Here is a 26,832-nt window from a genome sequence, read left to right on the forward strand (position 1 = left end):
GCACCTACAAAAAGAAACAGTAGAAATGAAACGAGTGAGGCCGTGCACTAAGTATGCATGCGAAGCGACAGAATGCGAAAATCGTCTCAGCCAGCACAATTGCTTCTTCGCGGGTTAATCGCACTCGAGAGGGAGCCCCAATAAATGGTTTGGAAATAGTTAATGGAGGTAATTAAAATAATAACCCAGCCTTGCTCGATTGCCTTGACGGAAAGCATGCATTACAGCACGTGTCCCCTGAGGCATGGTTACTTATCGCTTTTCATTGGGAATCTTAAATCTATTTCAAGAAGCGCTTTATCACGAAATGATGGCGCACAGAAACGATTCGAAGTTCAGTTTAGGGCATCTAGAGCAGCGCGGAGATTAGAATCGACTACTGGTCTTTCTTCAAGTCTGATGAGGCTCTTCGTTGTGATTGGTGCCACAAACAAAAAAAAGAGCGTTAGTAAGACTCCGGGAGGAGGGTGAAAAGAAGATACCCGGGAACCTCCAGATCCAAGCAGACCACTTGATGCTGGTCGGCCGGCCAGCGAGGAAGAGGCTGTCTTTGGCGTGCGCCCGTCCGGTACCAGACCGAACCTAACTTAGCTGCAAAGATGTTCACCAAGGCACAGGCGCTGGCCGTGACGCAGATGTTGGCAGTCATGTTCTCCAAGCTGCCCGCCCAGGAAGACTACTACGACATTCCCGAACTGTCCGACTACTACGACTTCATCATTGGTAAGTGTTCATGCTTTGTGCGCAGCGAAGTGAAGGCGGACGAAAAGAAATATAGTGGAGAAGATTTCTTCACTAAGACAAGTGTATGGAGCAAACATTGCCGCTCACGCATCCTGCCAATAGAGCTTCTTTTTGTTCTTCTGGCCGAACACCAATGTTGCGTTGCAGAGACTGCTGTGAAAGGAAGACAGCGCCTGCTAAAATAATTAATGCTGCTGGCTGTTACTAGATGTGGCCGTACATTTTCGATGACGCGCTCCTTGACGCTGTGGTTTGAAAGTTTTACGGCAGCATATGTACACATGAAGCATGTCAACGAGCTTCCCTATTCGCCACGGTAACTACTACTGGTAGCGTAAGTGCGATCACTTGACCACTTCTCTTTTTTAAGCCTGATTTATCGTTTCAGGGCATAAAGGGTGTAGGTGGTGGTGGTGGTGGTGGTGGTGGTGGCGGTGGCGTGACACGTTTATTAGAACATCCTGTCTGTTAGGCGTTCAATAGGTCCTGCGCCAAGGCGACGAGGGCGCGTTGCAGTCTCAGATCCAGGGAGGCGAGCCAGATGGGCCACGGTGGGGGTGGGGGGAAAGGATAGGCGGGGGACTGGAAGGCTGCGTGGCACTGTGTAAGGCAGTGTTCTATGTCTGCATATGTGCACTCTAAGAACAAAAGGAGTGCGGGGAACTCCTTTCGATGGAGTATACGCTTGTCCCATATTTCACTCCTTTTTCAGAGTAGCCGCACTCCTGCTAGGCGCACTCCCTCTGCAGTAGAAACACTCCTTTATTACGAATGGGTGGGAAAATAGAAGCTGTGCCGGAAAGAGGATTCGAACCGGGAAACTCTGCATTGTGAGCCGAGTGCGCTACCTCTCGCCTATAGTTGGGACGAGTGGTATTGCTTTTCAGTAGTTATATATGCTAACATTTTGAGTTCAGCGGCAGTTTCGTGCGTATATGTCGCGAGTTCTGTTCTCTAAATTGGTAGATCGCTGGCTCGTTAGAGTTGGCACAGCTCAGTAAATGATGAAACAGTAAAGGCAACATCTGAACGCCACAACGCCACAGTAAATATTTACTCGACAGCAATTTCATGGTGCACAGTACGTTGACTCGCCCTTCGCGAACGAGTTAACTGGTGTCCTGATGCACTATTATTCGCATTAAAATGATGTGTAGCTTCCCTAGAGCACTCGTCGATCATTCATACCGTAGTAGGAATGCCATATAAAGTGTTTAGACTAATGTTTGGCCGTCGACCGCGAAGGTTTACGGGATCTGACAGAAGTGTTTTCCTTTAACAGAAGCATCGCTCGTTTCTGCGAACCGCTTTTTCTTGGAGGTTGTTGTGCTGAAATAGATGCTGCAAAATGTGAATGGCGGTTCCGAAGGGCATAAAATATATTCACACAGCAATAAACTAATGTTTAGGATAAATTGCGACAGTTACCATGACAGTCTCTTCTTAAACGCATTCAACGTAAGTGCATGACTTCGCTGAATGGTATAGACTATTCAGAACCCCGCGGCGGTCGCATTTCGATGAATGCGAAACTCCAAAGCCTCATGCACTGCGCGATGTTAGTGCACTTCGCTTTGGGATGTCGCGATGTCAGTGCAGTTGCTTTGGGACAAAAAATCCATTGGAATCAAATCAAATATGCTGTATGAATGCAACGCAATAATCTCCAAAGTGTACACTGCCCGTATCGGTTATGTACAAGGTCTGGCTCTGTGGGCGGAGCACAGCGCGCTTTCTTGTTTGGTTGTTTTTGCTTATCACTAGTTTGCATGAGATGCGAGTCACAGGTCACTATATATATGGCTCCGCTGCAAGTACAAAAGCTAAGAAAATAAACAACCTCCAACTCCCCCAGGCCCTAGCGGGAGTGCGCTCGCAGTTTTACTCTTTACCGAAGGAGGCGTTTCACTCCTTAGGGAATTAGGCGGACTAAACTGCTGCTAAAGAGAGTGCAGTAGCCGGTATACTCTATCATAGAGAGTATCAGTTCTTAGATTGTGTGTGGACAGTTTGGGCACTGAGGTGTGGAAGTGTACCGGTATAGATAAAGTTTGGCTCGTGTATGTAGGAGATTAAATAGGTAGAGAGAGTTGAAATAAAAGAAGGGCTAGATGAACAAAAATAGGTTACCCGATATATGGAAATGGTTTTTGGAGGTGTAACGTCCCAAAGCGACTCGGGCTATGAGGGACGCCGTATTGAAGGGCTCCGGAAATTTCGACCCCCTAGGGTTCTTTAACGTGCTATTGCATCGCACAGCACACGGGCATCTATAATTTCGTCTCCATCGAAATTCCACCGCCGCGGCCGGGATCGAACCCTCGTCTTTTGGGTCAGCAGCCGAGCGCCATAACCGCTGAGACACCGCGGCGGCGTATGTGTGCGTGCGTGTGCGCGTGGGCGCTTGTGTTCGCGTCTCACATGGTGCCCGTATAGCGTGTGACCCTTGCACGCGTCTGCGCATGCGCAGTGGGCGGCGGCTCTTCGGGTGCTCTGCTGGCCAACCGTCTGTCGGCCCGGCCCTCCCTACGCGTGCTGCTGCTGGAGGCGGGCGGCGTGGAGGACACGCTCAACGCGGTGCCCCTCATGGCCACGCTGACCCTCCAGGGACCACAAGACTGGGCCTACTGGACCGAACAACAGAGGAACGCCTGCCTGGCTCTCACCAACCAGGTACGCCGCAGCAGTTACCCATAGTTATTAGGCGGATACGTATACCGGTTTTACGTACGCGAGCTGCGCATGCGCGGTGTGCAAGGGCGTGGCCGAGTAGGACCACTGCGCGTGCGCAATAGGCGCATGTAAAACCGGTGTACAGTGGTGAGCAGCCTTGTCTAGAGCGCTTGAGCAGTGCGCACTTGGTAACAAAAACTGAAATTAGAGAGCAGCCCCTCATTACAGGGCAAAGTTTTCGTGCCTGCTTTGTTTACGAGGCTATCTGGCGCTACTTCCGTGCAAGCGTTGCAGCTGGACCCTAGAAGCTGCCACAAAATCTGGATTTGTTTGCAAGGAAGTGCACCGCCCGAGCGCTGTAGACAAGGCTGCTCACCACTGTACGTATCCACTAGTGCATCTCAGGTATGCTGAATCTATCTATATATGTACATACAGCCACCATGAATCCTGCAGATCAAGAGGCTTCAACCACATTAAGGCTTGCAGTGTAGTACATTCGTATTCCAAAGAATCGCTGCCTTGAGTTACGTACATTATAATAATGTGATAGGTAACGTCGAACACGTCAGACTTTCATTCGGCAGAAAAGAAAAACAACCTTAATAATGAGTCCTGCCAGAGCGCCGACGGTGTTTTAGTAAAGCACCTTGTTGGGCTAGTTCTTTTCCTTGCTTTAACGGTTGACTGATAAGATGGCTATCGAGTGACGATCATGTGACCGAGTGCCCTGTATATATTTGAGCCCCTTTCCGTCGAGTAAACAGTTGGTAGTCCAGTCTCTTTCCTAACTTCTCCTTTTCTTGTGTTGGCCTGTTTTTTGGCTGGTGTTTTTCCATCAACGACGATGTTTGTTCTAGATTAATGGCGCCGGCCGAAAGGTATGCCAAGTGCATAGCCTCGCTGTTCTGCAGCGTTTTCGTTGAACATTGTTCCTCGGCCTTTCAACGTGTAGCCACGATTGCAGCGGATGCCGGCTGCACACTGAAGCAAAAATACGTGAAATGGCGCTAACGGCTGCACTCAGCCTACGAGAGGAACGGTTGGTCCGTGAAGAAACTAAATGTGACTAATGAATGCAGCTGAAATTTCAGCTAGTTGGTATGCGTTCGTTATAGGGGAACAGGGAAACAAAGGCGAGACTGAGTCTATTCCCGCCATTGTTGGGCTGATCCCCTACAGTGACTAATGACGCTCCGCCTAATCGCTAAAGCAGTAATGGTTGCTTCTCGAGGGACTATTGTTTGTGGCAACGCTGTTAGTTCCCAAAAGAATAACCTCTGGACCACTTCCAATCCTTTCCGATTTGGACTGTGGGTATGGCTGTAACAGTATGACACCGGAAGGTTATGTCAGCTTGACTAAGGCTTTTTCGTCGGAAACTGCGCATACAACAAAAGAAAGAAAAATTAAAAAAGCAATATCCCACTCAGTGTTTGCAGCGATTTACACAATAGGCTTCAACACAATTTTTTCTGTTTCTAGCTGCTGCCCTACAGTATTAGTTTATATTCGAACGCAGACGGAAAAAAAAGACAAGAAGTGGATGTCGCACTTCACTTCGAGAATGTATGCTGGAATACGTTGCAGCCTATACTGCGAAATGTATCTTTCCGGAAAACACACTGTTGTAGTGATTTCTCCAATGGCAGCGTTTGAAGAGCTATCGTTTTCATGTCTAAGCATGCGCTCAAAAAAAAAAAAAAACAAGAACACATAATACAGGTTTGCCAGCCAATTTTACAATTGTTGCCCGTCTTTCTCTCTGTGCATGTGTTCTATGGTCGGTGTTCATGGTAAATACTTCGCAATATCCTGATTCATGCGGTACTTGAGATTTGTCGACTATATAAATGAAGAGGAACGCGGAAGTTTTTCAGAGTGATTACTGTCACTAAGCAATTTCATAATCAAGGGTTTTAACAGCATGTTAAAACCCTTGAAGGTGCAATGAGTCCAGGAGCCATCTTTGTGACTAACCTTGAACTCTGCCCAACCTGCTGTAGTTCCCATAACTTATAAATTTAACTCGGTTCGTTTTTACGCAGTAACAGTTAAAGGTTATGCCACGCCACTAAGCTTGCACTGTTTTACCAAGAGCTGAATATTGTACGCTAACCGTCATTCATGGTACAGACAGACCCGAAAGTGACTTCGTGAGTCGTTTTGTTAGTTACGAATGATCACCCTCAAAAAGCCAATGTGATCCCTTCTACGTCTAAGTGTAATATTATAAATACAACCAAACTCGTCGATGAGAATTTAGAAACCTCGTGCTAGTATATACCAAACTTTGCATTTAAAGTTAAAGATGCGAGCTTCATGCATAACAATCGAATAACGGCAACGTCTTCAGCGTGGCATATCGGAGAACTCTAAAGAGTGGCAGTATGCATGCAGGGACGTCCCGCGGGGCTAAAGCTGTCAACATTTCAGAACAAAAGACGGTACACTACTATCTAGTCAAAAGGGCACTACTGTTCATGTTACCATTGTGGAAGCCAGATAAAAGTACAGCACAAGAGAGAAAGAAGCACGCTGGACGCGCTACCAGTCCGCCCGGTACGCTGTATTATATTAGGGCTCACGTCGTTTTCAAGAGTCTCGGTACAAGGTCCGATTTCTTTTCCTTCCTTTTTCTTTTACCACCCTTCACGAAAGACACCCGAGAACTGACCCACGCTAAAAAAAAGTTTTGAGGTGATGAGCCCTGCCTTGGGATTTGGTTAGTTATTGTAGAGTCTGGTTGTACCCACGTAACTGATAGTTATCTGTAATTTCCTTGTATTCTCCATTCTTTTCCGAATAAACTGACGCGGGTTAAGCCATGTGTTTTTTCATATTGACACCGTTGAAATCGGACTAGCAGCCTGCTCTAACACACAAATGCACACTCAACGCTCAGCCTTTCGGCTAGGCTCCCACTATCCGCCGGCAGATACCGTAACGTGCTTGAGTGGTGACGTAAACAAAGGTGGTGACAAATAGCAACTTATGATGGCGATGCATTATGAAAAGTCGGCCGAATAGAAACTCATAAACCAGCACTCTTTGCGACATGTGCATACAATGCCATCGTAACGGTTGCGGCGTGAGCATGCGCCGTGCGCACTGACCATGGACTGACCGTACTGACGCAGCGGAGTCCATGGCCCCGCGGCAAGGCACTGGGCGGCTGTTCGGTCATCAACTTCATGCTGTACGTGCGTGGACACCCCGATGACTACGATCGCTGGAGCCGCGACCACGGAGCTACGGGCTGGGATTGGGAGAATGTGCTACCCTTCTTCAAGAAGTTCGAGGACCAGACGGACATCCGCCTCGCTTCGTCGGGTATGTATGCCCCAGCTTGTATCGACGTCATTTCCTTCCTTTCCAGGCTCCTAACTGAAAGCTTAGCTAAATGCAGACTAAATGATTCAGCGATGATGTGACAGGACTTGTAAATATAAAGCAGAAGGTACCATGAGTTGGAGCATGATAAACCAAAGGAGAGTCTTGTAAAAACTAGGGGTGGGAAGGCGGTTTCAAGGGTCATCTTCGTTGTTTAAGCCAAAGCTGACTTGAGCGGTTCACGAACCGAACACGGTTCCCAGGGCGCTTATAACGCCGCGCTATGATCACGTGCGAGATTGGTCGGTCTGTCACGTTATCCGTTGACGTCACTTCTAGTCCTGCACAATGATGCGCTCTATTAAGGCGAAAGCCTTTGATGCCTCATACTGTCGTTAGCAGCCGTGTCGGCAGATTTTTCTGCGTTTTGGCGTCACTACTTAAAAAGAAACTGCGTCGAGGTTGGGAATCGAACCAGGACCTCTGGCATTTGAAGCGGAGACGCTACCACTTAGCCACGAAGGCTCAATGTTTGTGCATGAATAAAGGCGCATCTAGTGAACGCTTTGCTTTCTTAACTAAATTAAAGGAATAAAAAATAAAAATAGCAAAATAAAAATAAAAAACAAGAAAACAAGAAAGGCAGAAATAAAAAAATAAAATAAAAATAAAATATAAAGAATGAAAAAATAAAAACAATAAAAATACGAAAAGAAACAAAATAAAAATAAGATATGAAAAATAAAAAATAATAATTTAAACAAACAGTGCGCAAGGAAAGGCTTTCGCCTTGCAGCCCTTTAGAGAGCCAAAGTGCCCCTTGAATTTTTTTGAGGGAGTGAGTACAGTTGTAGGAAAGAATACGCGAGGCAATAAGTACTGGATGCGTTGCTGTCTCACAGAGTCAATGGACCAGTCATATGCTTTGTGCGCCATCTCCCTTTATTATGCATTTTCCTTGTCATCACCGCATGTCAAGTTGTCGAAATGTCGTTTCTGCGACAGAGTAGAAGCTTATTCCGCCGTATGAACAACACTTGGGAGCACTCGTAAACGAATTCGCAAGGACACCTCATTGCTTTATGTGTGAGCAGTGCAATCACATTAGAACTGTGGTGTCTTTGCCGGAAAATGCGTAATTTCTCTTCAGCCAATGGGCTAATTTTACCATTTACGACACATTTTTTTTTTCCGGATTAAGCTTATGATGCCTCATTAAGACTGCATTACCTAGAGACACCTGCTGTTGCGTTGTTCGCGCACGCCAAACAGGCAGCATGTCTATGCATGTTGCTTCAAAATGTTGGTCCTCGACCGACTTCCGGAGAAGGGGCGTTCTCGAGTTGGCGGTGCCAGTCATGAGATTACGCTCTGCGCGGTGCGCAGGCATGTACGGCGTTGGTGGCGAGATGACCCTGTCCACTCCGGCCTCCAACACCCCGCTGGCCAGAGCGTTCCTGAAAGCCGGAAAGGAGCTGGGCTACGACATCGTCGACTACAACGCGGGCGACATGATCGGTGAGGCTGGTGGCCAAAGACATCTCCCGTTTTGGTCATTCCCCTCCTTTTGCGTTATTTACGGGGCCGTCCTTGAGAATAGCTAAATATGGTTTGGTTTGGTTTATTGGGGTTTACCGTCCCAAGGCGACTCAGGCTATGAGGAACGCCGTAGTGAAGCTAACAATGGGATGGCATAACTGTTTGCCACAACTCTCCAGCTTAAATCTGCCCACTTTGTGAGTTCACAGGTATGAATCTGGCATTACCTGATAGCACATGAGCTGATAGGAGATGAGAGTCGCCAATGCGCCTGGCGCTCTTTGTGCCTACTCGAAGATTACTGTGGCACTGCACCACGCGGCACATTCGTCATGCAAGTGTGCATAGTTTCAGCTGGTCTTCAGTGCATGTCCAGTTGGTCTTAGTAAATGGCCAGACTCACATCGGGACATGAAACAAGGTTTACCTAGGCAATGCAGTGAGGCCAACTTTCCTTCTTGAGAAGCGCGTCAACACTAAACGCAGCGTGTGGCGGCCACTGAGTAAAAGGACTTCGTGTGTCCATAACGGACGTATCAAGAAGGAAAATTACTCCGAAATTTCAGCCGCTAGTACTAGTATCTTGCTCCGCATATTGCCAGCAGCGTGAGCTTAGGCCATTCCAACTGTCCTCGCTCACCTTACCGCTATTGTGTCGGCACGGTTGTCGTTTATCGATGCTTTTTTTTCTGTTCTTTAGACACATCCGAAACAATAGAAGCAGATAAACCAGCTTCTTCCCCATACTTGCAATGACTGTCTTACCATTTGCTTCATAATGGGACACGTTCAGACGCCTTTGTGCGTTAATTCGTCGTGATGTGGCGCCACTGGTAAGAAGCGCTGCTTATGTCATTGCACGAGCTGCCGGTGTGGCTGGCAAGATATCATTTAATATGCCCCACTCAATGGGAAAAAAAAACTGCAGAGTATGTTTACTAGATTCGAATCGTACCACGCTCTCTAATGCAGAGCGCGAGAATGTGGCGCAGTTTAACTCGAGGCGTGTTGGCTGCGGTGATAGCCTAGTGGTCTCTCTGAGCGGCTCTTAAAGGAGGTCGGTTCGCGCAGCCACGGTTTCGACTCCCAGACTGATTCAATTTATTTCTCTCTTTTTCGTGGTTTGACCTCTAACTCAGCTGAAGGTGAAGTTTTTACACCGTCCGCGATTGAAGCCCGAGGTCCCGTAGCGAAGCTTTCGCTTGAAAATGTGAAGCTATGTTGGCCGTCAGAGCAGGAAGCTGGGCTAGTTGGTTTTGCCTGACTTTAAATTAGCGCTAAGGGCGGGACGAGAAGAATAAGGGTGGCGCGAGCTATGCTTACTAACTTCCCGCAGGATGTGGCTAGTTGCGGGCTTCTCTGACACTGCGCGCAGTGCAGACACGAAGGCTAGGGAATGGGCGAGAAGAAATGGCAGTTGGAGAGGGCTTGATTAGTCGACACCGCGTCATCTGATTGGCATGGAAATAAAAGAAGGGATAGCTGAGCCAAGGGATTCCGATGCCTAGAATGCCAGTGGACGTTTTCTAGACAATTGCCGCAAATTCAGGACACACCGACAGCATGTATGAAAGTGATTTTAAACTTTACACAAGTGTCCTCTTTCCCTGTTGACATAATATACTACATGCTCGCAACGCGCGTTCGTGAACTACCTATAGCTTTGCTCGTAAGACGCAAGGCTGTGCGGAGTAGAAAATACTTCTCTCCATAACCTTGTATTTTTCTGCAGTAGAATATTGAACGGCTCTTCTCTAACCTGTGAACAATAAACATGCATTAAAGAAAAAAGAGAAAAATTTTTTTCTACCCTGTCACGCTTTTCGATCTGTTTCGAATAGGAAGAAATTGCAGCTGCAGCAATTTCGCTAAAACATTACTTGCAGTTTCTCTAAGTTTTCACAAGTAGATCAAAGCGATTGGGTTGTTTCCTTCTAGTGGTTAGCTAGATATAGGAATCCATACCGTGGCTACTGGAAATTAAAAATGTGATCCAGAATCTGAAAGGAATCTAAAAGGGGGTTAGATGAAAAAACAAAGAATGCTAGTCGTGAAAGGATTAAAGTGTTCATACTGTTAATCACTTTCGCAGCGCAGATGGGGCATTTCTCTACATATTACAAAATAATGTGTGTAGTAGAAAGAGCTACGTATTCGGATGCCAAACGGCACTTAAGGTGCAACTGTAAAAGAAGTGCATTCCCGCCCACTACAGGTAGAAGCTCCTGCATTGATGATGATGATGTCCTCAGGCTTAATGGCACATACCCACGGCGGTGGACTAGCCAGGGTGCATAGCGGATACAAACGCACTCATGTACAAGGAGTGGAGTATTTTGATAATTTTGGGACTTAAAGCTAGAATTTGTACAAAATAAAAGATACGGAAAAGAAAAAGTATTGAATTCACATCCTAGCAAAGGAATTACTGAATTGATGATGATGATAATGGTGATGTCCTCAGGCTTAATGGCACATACATGCATTCAATCGGGGACATCTCCTCCTTCTTTGTATACTACTTCTAATTCTCGACCTTCGCTTTATTTGAAGTTCACCTTGACAGCATTAGCCACTTGTTCTCTCACCCCTGCGGCTGTGTATAACACGTATGTCATGTTCAGCAGGTATGTTCAGCAGTGCGGCCGCAATAGTGCGGACGCAATAGCCTTTCGGGTACATTTCTGAAATATATATCGGGCTTGCCATATCTTTCGTTCGATGCATTTAGTCCTGCCTTGTAAAGCCACGGGAACGGTTGTCCTGGGCAAAATGGCTAGTATTCGCACTTTTAAGTCAGACCATGCCGTACTCTACTGACGGCAGCATAAGATACGGTGAAACTGTTCGCAAGGCAGGCAAGCTTCGAGCGTCAGAAGGCAATATATTCGGAGTGTTGTTGCGTATCATTATTGCATGCATCATTAATCTACTCCAATCCCACACCACCAGAATTGCGATGGCGGACAACTTTAATTTGCCCCCAACAGACAATGTATATTGGGATCGGTGAATTCAGTTTATAATCACAAAAATATAAAACAGCTTACCATTCAAACTGAAAACCAAATGCAATTTTTTTCCTGCTAGTGAAGAAACATTTTACTTCCTTGATTTCTCATGTTCGAGCATCATAACTACAGGGATAAAATTTTTTATTTATAAATTATCTCCGATGTATACAGAGTGCGGTTCCTGTACTGTTTTCATGCATGCAGCATTATCCATTATTAATATTTTATGTATTCATTCTTTTTACATACTGAATATTTTGGTTTTGTTTCCTTGTATCTATACAATGCCTGTTTAATTGCACGTCTGACTTGTGCAAATTTACTAGCCGTCGACTACGGGCCGAAACAGTTCCTTTGCCCTTTTTGTATTGTATAAAGAACGAAATTAACTTTGACTTTGAAAAAGAATTTTATCTAAAACAGCTAGCCATAGTTGAACCGCATAACGCGTTATTCCACGTTACACGTGATCACGTGCCAATGATTTCTATTTGCACTAGTCGCAGAAGGACGAATCGGCTAGATGGAGTGAACCAAAATTTCATTATCGCAAGTTACACGTCTAAACAAATATCAACACCTGGGTGCCCATTGCGCCCTTGTCCATCCACAGGCTTCTCGGCCTTCCAGACCACCATCCGGGACGGGTCCCGCTGGAGCACGGCCAGCGCCTTCGTACGGCCTGTGGCCGGTCCCGCCGGCAGGAAGAACCTGCACGTGTCACTGCGCTCGACCGCACACAGGGTGCGTTGCGCCTTCATGGCTCTCTACTAAGCCGTCATCGCTAAGTCGCGGAATTTCATAGAAGATTTTTTGTTTGGATCCAGGAGGTAGAGTTCAGAGTCTCCACACGACGATCATTGTGCTTGATGTACGAGGTCTGTTAGAAAAGTATCCGACCTTTGGCCGTAGAAAAAAAAACTTGCATAACTGGAGCGTTCCAAACCTAGTCACCTTCAAAGTAGTCTACTTGGGACTCCACACACTTCTCCCAGCGGTGCTGCCAGTTTGGGAAGTATTCCGAAAAGGCCCCTTTCAGAATGGAGTTTAGCTCAGCTGTCGTTTCAGCCATAATGTTCTTCCTTGTCTGAAATCGCGCTCCTTTCAATGGCCTTTTGATTTTGGGAACCAGCCAGAAATCGCAGGGGCCATATCAAGAGAGTAAGGAGTGTGTTGAACTACAGGAGTCTGGTTTTTCGCCAAAAAAGTATGAATCAAGTGCGAGGAATGTGCGGGAGCATTGTCGTGATGGATGCGCCACTTTCCTGTTGACCTCAACTCCGGGTTCTTGGGCCGCACAGCATCACGTAGGCAACAAAGGACATCCCTGTAGCACTCTTTGGTCATTGTTTGACCCTGTGGAGTGCGTACTCGTGGTCTCCTACACAGAGGGTGCCAAAGAAAGTAGTCAGCATCACTTTCACATTGCAGCGCACTTGGCGGGCCTTCTGAAGTCTTGGTGACGTGGAATGCTTCCACTGTGACGACTGGGATCTGGTTTCCGGGTCGTACCTGTACACCTAAGACTCGTCACCAGTTATTATGATGTTGATTAAGTCGGGGTCACTGTTTGCAGAATCCAGCATGTCCTGTGAGACTTCAACACGAAGCTGCTTTTGCTCCACCGTGAGCAGCTTCGGCACGAATTTCGCCGCAACTCTCTCCATGGCCAAATCTTCGGTGATAATGGAATGTGCGGAAAAATTGCTCATGTCCACCTCTTCCTCAATTTCTCGGATAGTCACGCGACGGCCCCGCATCACCACAGCGTTCAGTTCGGCAATGACCTGGTCATTTCGGCATGTTGATGGCCGACCGGGGTGTGGCTCGCTCTCCACCGATGTGCGGCCATCTTTAAATCAATTGTACCACTGCTTAATCTGTGTGCTACTCATAGCATCTTCACCGAAAGCCTTCTGAATATTCCGAATGGTTTCCACTTGGCTGTCGCTCAGTTCATGGCAAAATTTGATGGAGTAGCGCTGCTCCTGTCACTCCGCCATTTTCCTTGCCATAAAAAACCGACGAGAGCACTGCGCACCGCCTCACTCAAATGCTGCTTCCCAGCGACTGACGCTATCGGCAGGCGGGAAAAAATTCATGCATGCGCACGAAGGTTCAAGGTCACGTGATGCAAGCGTGCTTGTTTCATATCCATCAGGTGTTCGCAAAAAAAAAAAATAAAGTCGGATACTTTTCTAACAGACCTCGTATATGTAGATGCTTTTTTTTTTTCTCGTGAAAAGTGCCTACCATGAGGCCGTTCGTGTTTCGTAAGTTATTAATGACACTGATAGCCTAATTTATAACGATATCAAAATAATGTCAACTGCTGCGTTGCGGAGAATTTTTTCTAGCAGAAGCCGTATATTTTACCCCATTTTGAAAAGTTCGCTGGGTTAACGGCATACGCTGCTGGTTCGCCAAGCGTCGTGAAATTGACAAGCAGCTTGTTACTATTACATCAGACGAATTTGGAAAAGCCCGCACGCCTAACAGCATAAGCCGCTCGATGCTTGCTGATATTGGCAAGTAACCTGTTACTGCTACGTCAGACGAGCGCCGATGATGCTGTCAGTATTTCCTCTGAACAACTGTATCTTCTGAACAAGTGAAAACAGGTCGCAACATTAAAGGCCATACTACCTTGGGCAGTCCGAACCTGTTGGTATGCCCGGAGCAGGTGCTAAGTACTTATTATCCATCCTACAGTTTCTCCTTACGCGCCGCTGCCGGTGGCCTAGTAGTGCTCATAGTTCAGAAACGTGTTAGGGAGACAATAAAACAGAGCTACTTTTTCCTTCTTTGCTTGTTCTCCTTGGCAAAAAGCAATCTGAAGCAGCCTTATTTATTTACTCCTCGTTCTAACGTGTTGCGCAGTTACCGCGTTTCACTAGACACAGAACGTTCCTGAACAAAAAATCGTGCAGTGTCAGGATACGTAGGGAATTTCATCGAGACTACTGCTCCCCGCAGTAGAAAGTGTTTCTGTACCTTCCGCTGCTGACGACACGCAGGTTCTGTTCGAAGGCAAGCGAGCTGTTGGCGTCGAGTTCATGAAGAACGGCCGTATGCGCACCGCCTTCGCCACACGCGAGGTCATCCTCTCCGCCGGAGTCATCGAGTCGCCGCATCTGCTCCTCCTCTCCGGCATAGGACCCCGGGAGCAGCTCGAGAAGTTCGATGTAAGCTACTGTGGCCCTCGTGCAGACTGGGTGCTGTGTGACAGGTGTACACGTGTCGTGAAAACGTGAAATACACGTTTCGCGCCTTAGGCTGTTCTGAGTGCACATTTCCATTATAGACGCCGCAGTATTGCTCGCGAACGCTCAAATGCCCATAACAAAGGGCGGGGCAACCTTTAAAGTACATTCTTGCTGCACACCAAAGACTGTGTATTTCGACGCTGCCTTATAAGAAGAAATTTTTTTACAGCTCACTTCGATGTACCCTACAGGTCACCCTTCGTTTGGCAACAAATGGAAAAAAAAAAGTTGGTCAGGAGTTGGTACAGGATCCACGGATCCTGAGGCTGATCTAATTTCCGTGAAAGGGATTGCCGTTGCCGCTTTTCTCGTGGCATGAAATTCAAACGTCAGCTGCAAGTATAGTAAAACTAGTGTCTTGAAGTTTCTCTGAGCTCCTCGCCTCTATCTGTGAGCGAAGGCGTGGGACAAATTTTGCGGCAAGCTGCAGCTTAGAGCGGCATGGAGATGTTCCATCTGTGCGCCGGTCCCTCCTCATGGCTGAACCGAAATGATTAGGCCTTAGCACAGAGAGGTCTATACACAGCGACTGTCTTTACTGCAGTGCTGGACAGCTTGGAATAGCTCTGCTTGGAAAGAAACCGTTTTTTTTTGTCTTATCGACAAAATTCTTAAGGGGATGCCAAACTGGTAACTTGGGATAGCAGGTGACACGTAGGCTGTGAAAAAAGTATAGCTTTCTTTGGTCGTTGGGGTGTCCACTTTGTTCATGATTTATTATCGGTTTTGGTGTTCACCCATTGTTGTAAAGAAGTGCGCCTGGAATGAAAAAATGAATACAGAATTCGCCCCGCTAATCCGCAGATCCCGGTGATCGCCGAGCTTCCGGGCGTCGGCGAGAACCTTGCCGAGCACGTGTACCCAGGAGGGGTGAGCGCCACCATCGCGCGCAAGCTGGACATCGACATCACGCCGTTCGCCGGACCCCTGCTCTTCTACACCCAGAACAAAGGTTGTCCGCCATTGTCTCTGGAATACCCACAAGCTTGCATTCCTGGCAAGCGTTCACTAGTGATGGTCATCGCACAGCAGCCGCCTAATGTTTTATGCATTCAAACATCATCCCCACCCATGTCCACCTAAATGTACTATATCCTGTGGCGCCGTTTTGCTTTTCAGGTACTCCGTCTCGGTAGACTTGGTAAAGCGCTCGTCTACTGAGCCGGAGTACCCGGGTTCGAACCCGACCGCGGCGGGCGCGTTTTGATGGAGGTGAAACGCAAGAGGCGTCCGTGTGCTGTGCGATGTCAGTGCACGTTAAAGATCCCCAGGTGGTCGGAATCATTCCAGAGACCTACATTACGGCACCCCTTTCTCTTTCTTCTTTGACTCCTGCCTCCCTTCCTTCCCTTACGGCGTGGTTCAGGTGTCCGCCGATATATGTGAGACAGATACTGCGCCATTTCCTTTCCTCAAAAACCAGTTTACCAATTTAGGCAAGCCTCGTGGTGGTGGAAAACGTTTATTTGCTCTATTTTACAATATTTTTTGTGGCTTCAGATGGAGTCTTCCATCTTATCATCAGGGTCGGCTCCCCTAGTCCAGGGTTCCGCTGAGGGTAGCTGCCCTGCATGCAGGCCTGACTAGTCCTTGTTGGACTTTCAGGATGTCGCTGGATAGCATCCGCTCCCACTTTTCCGCACTGTGGTTTTCAATTATGGGTAGCTTGTCTATTTTCTGGCAAACCCATGTGGTATGATATAGGGTTGGTTTGTCTCCACACCACGGGCACTCGCTCTTGTACTGTGTGGGGTAGATTTTACTTAGGATGTAGCCTCGTAGGCGACCACAAGCATTCGGCAGTAAAAGCCCAGCAGTCTGCGACGAAACGGTAAAATAAACCTGCCGATGGGTTGAGTTGTGAGGTGCAGTTCGCTGTGCGTCGCTAACGTCCAGACGATGGTATTCGTGGCAGCAGTATCACTCAGGTGGTATTTGGTAAGGTTGGATAAAGAGAGGACGGCAAGCAGCATACAGGGACAGAGGTTCAAGTGAGTGGATGAGATTAGAGATTTTGCGGGGATGCGTTGGCAGCAGGTGACACAGGACCAGTTTGGTCGTAGATCTATGGGAGAGATCTTTGTCCCCCAGTGGGCTGAGGATTATGATAGCGATGATGACGAGGAGGAAGCTGACGGCGTGCGTCCTCCCCGTCATGTGTCTGCAGGACCGTGGACCATCCCCGGTGGCGTCGAGACCGTGGCGTTCGTGCAGACAGAGCCGCCTGCAAACGGGACGGCCCAAGATGTGCCCGACATCGAGATCCTGCTCTTCTCCATGTCACCGGCCTCCCAGGAGGGCGAGCGCTTCATGCTAGACATTGGCCTGGACTCTGAGGTATACGCGTAGTACACAGTGCGTACGTTCCTTATCTACCCAGGCACATCCACACTATCTCTGTATAGTGCATGCAAGGACTTGAAAAATTACAGACCGATCAGCTTACTCTCAGTTGCCTGCAAGGTATCTACTAAGGTAATCGCTAATGTTAGCACGATAACCTGAGATTTCAATCAACCGAATTATAAGGCAGGCTTTCCTAAAGGATACTCGACAATAAACCTTATTCACGCTCTCAATCAGGTGATAAAGAAATGCGCAGAATATAGCCATCCTCTATATAGAAGGTGTTTTACCTAACATTTCCACAATTGAAAAAAAAAGGTTTTTTGAATTAGAAGACCGCTTTTTGCGGCATAGCATTGACAGCGGTGTAGTACATCAGACTACAGCTAAGACGTGCTGACTAGAAGGCTGGTTAACTAATATTCAATGGTTAACTTTCTGAATATTACTGTTAGATTCCTTAATTATTGAGAGGCGTGTAGCCCATCGTTAGTAATATCCGTACCAGCTTTAAGAATTTCGAAAGCGCAGTTACTCCCGGCGCTGTGGCCTAACAAATTTTGGCTACTTCGACGAGTTTGTGCACTGTAGAGGTTGAGTTTCCTGCAAGCTTCTCGAAAGGGCGTGTATTTTGGCGTGAAAATGCCAAAATTTTCTCGATCCCATTGCCGAGGGTAACCACGCTCTTGAAATTTTAAACATTTATATGGCTACTTACACTGGTCTTCACGACTCTCAATAATTAAGCAGCCTAACAATAATAGTTAGAGAGTTAACTATTGTATATTACATGCAACCTTCGAGTTAGCACGTCTTAGCTGTATTCTGATGTAATACATAGCTGACAATGCTATGTGAAAAAAGCACTCTTCTAATTCAATAAGCCTATTTTTAAAAATTGAGTGAGGTCATAGGTGAAACACCCTGTTTAGCATTCATTGATTACGAGGAGGCATTTGACGCAGTGAAAACCTCAACAGCAATGCAGGCATTGCGGAATCAAGTAGTAGATGATTGAGTCTTGTGTGACAATACTAGAAGATATCAAGGTAACCATGAGGGCCAGTTGGTGTATTTCAGACATAACTTCACTAGCGAAAGTACAAGACATCAGGAGAATAAGAACACGGGACAGCGCTCGACTAACAACTGAAGTTTAATCGAGAAACGGCCAACTAGGCCACCAGAAGACGCATGCGTATCAGACACACTGAAAAAAAAAACAAATATATATGTGGCGATTCACCAAGGAGTGGATACACGCTTCATATCTGGCAAACAACAAAAGACAGATATTTTGCCGATCAAACTTGCACGCGCACACTTATACTTAGGAAATTAACTTCCTTGTTTGTGAGATGCGAAGACGGTGCACTGACGCATGTTTCGCTGCTTTGCACCCTAATATGGTAGCCATCAAGGATTTCCCTCTCCTCCCTGTTTTTACCTTTTCCAATGACTGAAATTTTGTTGAAAGCCGGAACACAGTTTTTACAACTCTTGCAGTGACATGGGGAATTATTTTGATCAGACGAATTTTTCAGGGAATTGTCATGTTCGCGTGCCCGGTCATTAACACATTTGCCAGTTTGGCCCGTGTACACCCTAACACATGATTTGGGGTAACTTTTAAACGACTCGAGTACAACAAGCCAAGAGTTCAAGAGCTGCACTGTGAAGCATGCCAACAAGTTCGGTGCTTGTTTGACTCGTGTCGTCGCTGCCTAAGTCACTGCTGCCTGAGATCTCGGACCAATATTCAGAAAAGTGGTGCAGTGCTTTGGGCGCATGGCAAACACCGTAGGCGTATACCCTGCTCTTTCTCGTTCTGAGCACGAGCCTGCTCACAACCCTTTGCAAGATTTAGGATGAATGCGTCACGTTTCACCCTGTATTCTTAGCTGGTGGTGATCCAACAGGAAAACCTTTAGTTCTAAAAGCTAAATTCCTGAGCTTGATTCACTTACAGCTCATTTCAACAACTGTGTATGATAGCCTTGTTGTATGCCGCAGAGTTGCCTCACCTTTTTTCAGCTACTTTACTCCTTTTTTATAGTTTAAGTTTGCATGCTTTAGCAACAGTGAAAGATGGCTTAATGTAGCTTAAAACGAGATCTGAAGTAACCATGTGGCATACGACTAGGCTGTTTTATTGTAGCTGTCAAAATAAAGCTGAAGAGTTAAAAGCGCATAAATCCCACAAAGACAACAGAATAAACGTTTTATAGTGCGGTTGCAATGCTATCAAGACAAAAACTGCATGAAAACATTCCTGGGCTCTCTTACAGCGTCAGATGCAACAAAGTTTCCTTCTACTCCGTCACCAGAGTTGAACTCCCGTCCTCGGCTACTTCCATTTGTCGCGCCACGATCTCAGGGGCTCCTGCGCCACTAAAATACAACTACCACTGCATTACCCATGCTTCCCCCCTTACCGAGGCTCTTCGCGCAGGCATACGACGGCTACTACCTTCCCCTGCGCGGAAGCCACGGCTACAACCTCGCGCCCATCCTGCTGCACCCGAAGTCCCGCGGCGTGGTGCGTCTCCAGAGCGCCGACCCCAGTGTGCCGCCGGCCATCGACCCGCGATACCTGTCGCACCCGGACGATCTCCGGGTCATCGTCAAAGGTACGCGGGAACGCTCTGGTTCCTCGCTCCCTGCGCACACGGGTGCGCGGTTTGCGAGGTGAATTGTCATCATCCCCGTAATAATCTTTGGTTAGGTCATTTTCGCTCAGGTCTCCCATATCTAACGAATTAACCCTGTCCCTTGCCGGTTTCGGCCAGCTTCTCCGGAGCAGATTTCCTAATCCCATGCCCCCACATGATTCTCCGCCGTTCCCTTCTACGTTTACCCTCCTTTTAAATCCCCTCCCTTGTCCTAAAGAACCATTGGTGGTATTTGTTTGATATCATATGCTCTGCCCGTCGCCATTTCTACTTTTTGATTTCGGCTAGAGTATCATTGCCACAAGTTTGTTCGCTAACCCACTATGCTTTCTTTCTGTCTCACAACGTCTACCAATTTCCTTTACATATCTTGCTGCGCTATTCTCTATTCAATTGCAAGCCGCTTGTTTAGCCTCCGAGTTTCAGCCCCATTTTACTGGTAAGATACAACTGTATACGTTCTTTTTGAGAAATGTCGGCAAGTTGCTATTCGTAACCTAGGAGGAGTGCTTTCTTGCCGTGCTCCAAACAAGTTTATTCATAGTATAATTTCTTTTCCGCGTGCACGTTTTATTCGTTCAAACCACGTTTGAGAGCGCCCGAATATGGTAGCGCATAAGAGCAGTCAGATGTTCTACAGCGAAAGCCTTATATTGCTCATCAACAGCAAAACCCGGCGTTGTTGATCAAAACTGGTGACGAAATTTCAGTGTGACGCCATTATAGTCCCGGGGACAGGAACCAAACCGGAAGTGAAAGCCGGAAGTGACGTGTGGCTTGATTAAAGTGACGCTTGCACGCGTATGTTGAGTGGTCTTTCTAAAGGCCTTTGACTTAAAGGCCTTTTGCGGAAAGGCCTTTGAGACTATAATACTGGTTACCAAGTAGGTAAAACTAGTAACAAATATAGTTAACTAGTAGCTGATGGCAACACACCAATGCTTTTTCACTCATAGCACATATATAGTGTCAGTACCCTCCGCAATTTTTTTTCCGTCATTCATTTGATCCTCTGGAATTGGTCACTGTTCGATGACGTAGCTGCGGCATTCAAGCGTCCTCAGGAGGTGACACGACCATTGGTTCACTGACGACCGAACTTCGCCATTGACTCCAGATTGCAGCCAAAAGTGAGCCGCTGCGTGCGGCGAGCGGCGAAATCTATCGTCGACGTGGCAACGCGCTACCTGGTGATTTCTGAGATTGGCCACTTGCTGCTTTCGTATGATGTTTCATCGCTACAAATGAGTAGGAAAAATGGGTGTCCATTTCAAATGGATCCTTATATAGTACGGCCCCAGAACGACATCTTCGTCACACGCCATCTTCGACACACACAAGCGCTTGTGTGTGTCTCTGTCTTTTCTTTGTGGTTCGTCCCGTGGTTGCGCAACCTACACCTTCACAACACTCCCGTTAGAGCACCTTTCATATCCAGCTTTTTGCTCCTCCTCCTATTTCATCTGTTTTTGTGTGCGCAGGCATGAAGGCTGCCGCCCGCATCGCGGAGACCCCGGCGTTCCGGCGCCTTGGTTCGCGCCTCTGGCCGCGCCACTTCCCGGGCTGCGAGGCGCACCTGCTTTGGAGTGACCCGTACCTGGCCTGCGTGGCGCGACATTTCACCGCTGCCCTGTGGCACCCCTCCGGCACCTGCAAGATGGGCACCGGAGACGACGCAGTCGTCGACCCCCAGCTCAGGTACCGCGTGCAGGCGCAGTTCTTCCAGGCGCACACAAGTGTTCTTATCAGCAGCGACTTAGTTAAGCCCGTTCCGAGTTTACAGATTCTCCAGATTCTCTATAATTTCTCTATCATTGGTCAGACAAGCTCCCCATAAATTTTTTCTAACCTTACTACTATAAGCGATTTCCTAATGCGTCCGACTACATCTTCCTCCTACAGCTTTCCAATCTGTTGCTGAAGAGTCGTTCTAACCAGTTTACTACATTCCCAACCTCCTGAAAACCAAAGTGCTTAATATCGAAGCTTCATTGCAATAGTCTAGCGAAAAATTTACCGCGCTCTAAATCTATACCATGAACTATACATAGACGCATATACTAGAAGCCTCTAGATTAATCGGGGCACTTCAGATTTCTAACATGCTACGAAATGTGACTAGCATGCTTTTTTTTTTATTCTTCCACCGCTCGAAGTGAGTAGTGGACATCAATTGGTGCAAGGATCGGCATATAGACTGCGACATTGCCATTAAGAGCAGACCGTTTTAACCCCTGACCCAGCGCTGCGGGTGGCTTTGAAAAAGTGTTTCGTAGGAGTTCGGGTAATGTGAAATAAGTACACAAAGGCGGAAGCACGAAGTGGCGGAGCGGAGAGCACTAGCGGCGGATTTCGCAACGACGATAGAACTTACGCTTATTACAGCGCAGCTGGTACTAGATCATTCCCGCTGTATCCGTCGGCGTAAGCGTAGTAGCAAAGGAGGCTTCGTGACCAGCCATGACCATTCGTGATCACGTGACCAGCGCTGGGACGTCACTCGTCCGCGCCGACAACGTACGTTATGCCGGCCACATGACCCTACACTGCGACGTCAACGAAAACGAAGCCGTGTGGTGCAGAGCTCTCCCAGCCTCCCATACCACCTCCGTGCCGTGGCGTCACCACCAGCATGTTCGGAACGATGGCCTGAAGAAATCGCAAAAGCATACAACAGATGCAATGGACATTAACGTGCAGATGCGAAGCACAATCGGCCAGGAATTTCTCACCTGCTGTGCCTCACAGAGTGCCTGTGGTCTGTTAGACACGCAGACAAATAGTCACAGCGTTATTTGGTGGTGCGATTTTCTTTTCAAATGTATCCTTCAAAACTCAGTGCTGGACTGGCTTCGTGCTCGTTTGCACGGTGTCCCAAGTAACTCCTACATACTGCCGAAATAAATATCGAGCGATACTGCTGGCTGTCGTTCTGAACAAGCAGGATAATTTTTAATTCGCATTTCTTTAAATATTTAGTCAGAAATATTTCCATAACTTCTAAATAGCTGCAGTTTCTCGGAGGGCACCCATAAGAAAGTTTAAGCGTCAAAGTAAGCTACAGATAGCATAATTTTTCTTGTCGCAAATTCATTGTGAGCGTCTTCCACGCTGTGAACAGAATGCGCGATATCCTGAATGGCCGTGGCGAGAGGCACCACCACGCTTGGGCCAATAATGGCACCTTTTCTGGTACAGACTCCTGACATGACGAGGTAAGCTTGAAGAGTCTGAACAGTCGCTCCGCGCACGCGACTGGCTGGCATCTTTGTGCAGAGCTGACAGCTGGACTAACCGGAAACTGTCGGCAATTTCAGGTAGGGGCTTAGCGCACTCAAGGAAGACAGCACGGAGGACAACGGGATAAGACCATGCTTGTACCCTGTTTTTATCCTTATTTTCGTAGCAGGGGCACTGTGGGCTCGCTCTTAAATCTTGCTTCCTAGTGTTTCTCGCTCCTTCTTCAGTACACCAACAATACGTTGGGGACAGGCTTTGATTTATAAAACGGAGTCCGCCGTTTGTTCTTTATACGCTCTACACCTTCCTTATGGAACCTAAATATACAGCTGCTTTTGAGGGAACGACCCCCAGTTCTTCTCTCATTGTGTTTCCGGAAAGTGTACCAGACATTTATATTTCCTTCAAGTTCATTAAGACGCCCTGTATATGTTCACATTCCTGTCTGTATTCTTATTAGGTCATGTTTAGTTCAGAAACCAGCGTGCCATTTCTGGGGCTTCTTTGGTTTCAGATTTGAGCAAGTTGTCTTTGAGGGGCCTCCACCCAGTGCCTGATTACAGTTTGTCTGCTCTTTGGTGCGGCTAATGACCTCGGCCTATTATGCAGGGCATCCATTTTAGAGAGCAGCGACAATGGAGCCCTTAATAGAACAGCGCTGCAGTACTATTCAATTCGCTCAATAGCCAGTGTGTATCCGGTTCTAGTTGTTCATGAGCATCATTTATTTGTTTTTCCTGAGTTCTCTCTTTTCATAGTGCACTGGGTAACACTGCCAGTCCTTCTACACTTATAAAGTGTTTGATAATTCGCCGAGTCGCTAAGTACCTTATTACAGACTGAGAAGAACATGAACACAAAGCTGACAAATATACCTTAATCTATCCAGGTCACCGCAACATTTAATTGCTTTATAGTATCTTTATTCATACGTTCATTCTTTTCCCTTCCGATGATCGGTCAAAATCGAGCTGAAAACACAGTTTGACGCAATGAGAACACAAAATAGTGATTACTGTGAATAAAAAATACACTTTACATTTCCCTTGAACCGTGCATTGTATTCCCGCTTCCTGATGCAACACCCCTTTTGCAGACTCCATCGCGCCAGTCTGAATCATCAAATAACTTGAATAACTGATTTTGAGCTGCAACTCTCATTGTTCCTGCAACCAGTCATTTCATGCTAATTCATGGACGCTCATTGAGAACCATTCATGAATGCTAATCAGCTTTATTCGGTGATGAAAGCAACAGTAATACCGGAGAAAGCGCAGTGATATTGTTTTCCACGTGTACATATTTCGTACACTACGCTATAAGGGGGCCTGGCTCCTGGCAGGCATGCGTCCTCATGCGTTCTGGTGAGCGGTAGGTTCGCCGCCTGTTGATGTGGGCACACTTTGACGGAGACTCGGAGCCCATGCAGGCAAGTTACTACACACGAACATCACACCTCTCGCTTTCACACAGTCAATGTTCAGACAGCTTTACTTATAAAGAAAACATTAGCTGAGGTTTAGCTCTGGTCAAACCGGGCAAATTGCGTAAGCAGAGTGGAGCCTGGTGGAGCGCGGCTGAAACGGTTGCTATGGCAACGGCGCTCCATCTCTTTGACCTCGCTGCGGCTCAAGGTCAACCGTGGCCACCGGCGGGAGCTACGCGACGGCTCGAAACCTGGCGCAGTATTGCTTACGCAATAAAACAGATATTGGCCTGAGAGGCGATTTTACGCACGTGTACTGTGACTATGGACAAAGCCTGCGGCCTCGCGCAACCTGATTCGCCGCTGCGTGCACCATTTCTCTGCGCAGGGTTCTGGGCGGCGTGAAAGGTCTGCGAGTGGTGGATGCGTCCGTGATGCCCGAGCCTCTGTCTGCGCACCTTAACGGCCCCGCCATGATGATCGCCGAGAAGGCGGCGCACATGATCCTCCAGGACGTGGGCACGGACGTGGACCACCTGGTGCCAGACGCGGCGGCCGTCGTGTAAAGCCCATCTCAACAGTCTGTCCACATCGCCTCGCGAAGCACACCTGGATGCTTAGCGATGGCCTGCTCACAGTGTCGCGGTGGTAGAAGGACATCACTTTGTTGTGTCGCGCATGTCACGATGATGCACCACACACAAAGCACCAACGATGTCGACTCAGCTGAGCAGACTCACTAGGCAGTGTTTTTCTTTTTTATTTTGCCGCAAAATACTGGCTGTCTCGATGTCAGTGCAAGCTGCTGCTTGTTTTACAGCTAGCCACTACAATTCTATCAAAAGCAGCAATCTACTACCGCACCATAACGCCGCAGAATAGCGTCGTCCTGGTTCGTGAGATGACGTCTTTCTTCGAAATGTTTTCCAACTGTGCGTTGAATTTATGCGAATATTTTGTCAGAGCGTCCCTTCTTTATTACCGCTTTTCTTGTTTATCTAAGTTTATGTGTGATTTGTGTGTGATTTGTGTGTGATTTTCACCCGACCGGAAACAAGTTACTCTCTACTTAGGTCGCTGGAGGGTAGGTTTCCCTCAATCTGCGTACTGTAGTTCACAGCGTTCGTGCGTGCTCCTCATTGTAAATATTCATACGAATACGGCACTGAAAATTGACAAGCTCCCCAGAACACAAACCTCGCTACATAGGTGATATAGTAAAGTGAAGCTGGTCCTAGAAGTTGCTAGTCATTTAGAGTAGACTCTTGTAGAAGTCATTTATGACGTCACGAGTTGTAGCCTGCCTGCGTGGCTTGCGTAATGTGTGCCTAGAAAGGGCGTGTAGTGCCTTCGCTACAGCCTTCCTGGGAAAGTCTATTTCTCTCTCTCTCTCTCTCTCTCTCTCTCTCTCTCTACTATTCTTTTGAAAGGACGAAGCAATACGTGCTTTTTTTCACTTTAATAAAAAGAAATGTTGTTTCTAAAACACGGCCTGTAAGATTCATACTTCTTTACATGCGTCCCAGTGTAGCCGGGTGAGGAAATCTGCTTTGCTGCGTGTTCCCTGCCGTTTGCTCAGAAAAAGTTACTAATAGGAGCTTTCTAACGTTACCCGTTACACAAGATTTCCATAAGCAAGCACCGTTCACATTTTCTGTTCTTACACTGTCTTCCTCACTCCATTGCGAGCATTGACACTTCTTTGAACGTGGGAAAAAATTAATAAACAAAACTGAAAGATTTTATGCGCTCCTAGAAAGCTGTGAGCTTGAGTCGGCCATTCGTTCCGCGACTTGTAAAAGCACAGAAGGATCGCGTTAATATTGAAATTCTAATGCAATTCAAAAGCAATGCAAACTGAATGGCTACTCTTCAAAAACAAAACGCAAGCTCTAACTGAAAAATTTATACCTACCATAAACGTAACCTAACGCCATGAATCACCTTGGTTCATTTCCACGCTAAAACGCGTGAATAACAAAAAGAAAATACTTTTCCGAACCGCCAAAAAAACCAGTAACCGCAAAACTTCGCAAAATTATTATGATGCAGAAAGATCCTATAACCTACAAATATACAAAACTAAACACTCATTTTTTTTCCTTATACTCTACCCGACATTATTCGTACAAACCCGCGTCAATTCTGGAAATGCATCAATCCTAACCCCACCAGAAATATAACATTGTGTGCGATTATAAAAATCCAACTGTAGAACATGACGTTGAAGAAGTTTAGAATTCATCACTCAGCTCAGTTTTTACTCACGAACCGGATAACGAATTGCCCGATTTCCCTTCCTTTAACTTTCCACCTATGCCGGACTTGAGCTTCGAGCCTGATGGTATTGCCAAAATATTCGATTCTTTGAAATTAACTTCCTCAGCTGGTGTTGACGGAATTTATACTAAAGTGTTAAAAAAAACAAAGCATCCAACTAGCGCAATATTGTCTCATATCTTACAGCAATCGCTTTCATCAGCCATCATACCATATGGCTCGAAAATAGGCAAAGTCATCCCAGTCCCCAAAGGGCCTTCACCTTCTCGCCATAAGTATCGACCAATATATCTATCACA

General features: G+C 47.0%; 1 protein-coding gene across 1 annotated transcript; it reads left to right on the forward strand.

The window, feature by feature from the left end:
- The first annotated feature begins 488 nt into the window (after positions 1–488).
- LOC149361810 (glucose dehydrogenase [FAD, quinone]-like) lies at positions 489–26,175 on the forward strand. Its single transcript, XM_089572826.1, has 11 exons — positions 489–723; positions 3,215–3,417; positions 6,558–6,750; positions 8,137–8,268; positions 11,917–12,047; positions 14,321–14,488; positions 15,374–15,521; positions 16,737–16,906; positions 19,368–19,545; positions 21,069–21,285; positions 24,642–26,175. The coding sequence occupies exons 1-11, from the start codon at positions 600–602 to the stop codon at positions 24,817–24,819; spliced, it is 1,842 nt and encodes a 613-aa protein (XP_089428952.1). The 5' UTR covers positions 489–599; the 3' UTR covers positions 24,820–26,175.
- The last annotated feature ends 657 nt before the right edge of the window (positions 26,176–26,832 follow it).

The sequence above is a fragment of the Amblyomma mixtum genome, chromosome 2 (genome assembly GCF_055824585.1).
Source record: "Amblyomma mixtum isolate Tamu chromosome 2, ASM5582458v1, whole genome shotgun sequence".
NCBI lineage: Eukaryota > Metazoa > Arthropoda > Arachnida > Ixodida > Ixodidae > Amblyomma > Amblyomma mixtum.

Excerpts from the sequence above, each read along its gene's own strand:
- LOC149361810 (XM_089572826.1), top strand. The coding sequence starts at position 600 with ATGTTCACCAAGGCACAGGCGCTGGCCGTGACGCAGATGTTGGCAGTC. Across the intron at positions 724-3,214 it reads CTACTACGACTTCATCATTG|TGGGCGGCGGCTCTTCGGGT; the intron begins GTAAGTGTTCAT and ends GCGCATGCGCAG. Across the intron at positions 14,489-15,373 it reads AGCAGCTCGAGAAGTTCGAT|ATCCCGGTGATCGCCGAGCT; the intron begins GTAAGCTACTGT and ends GCTAATCCGCAG.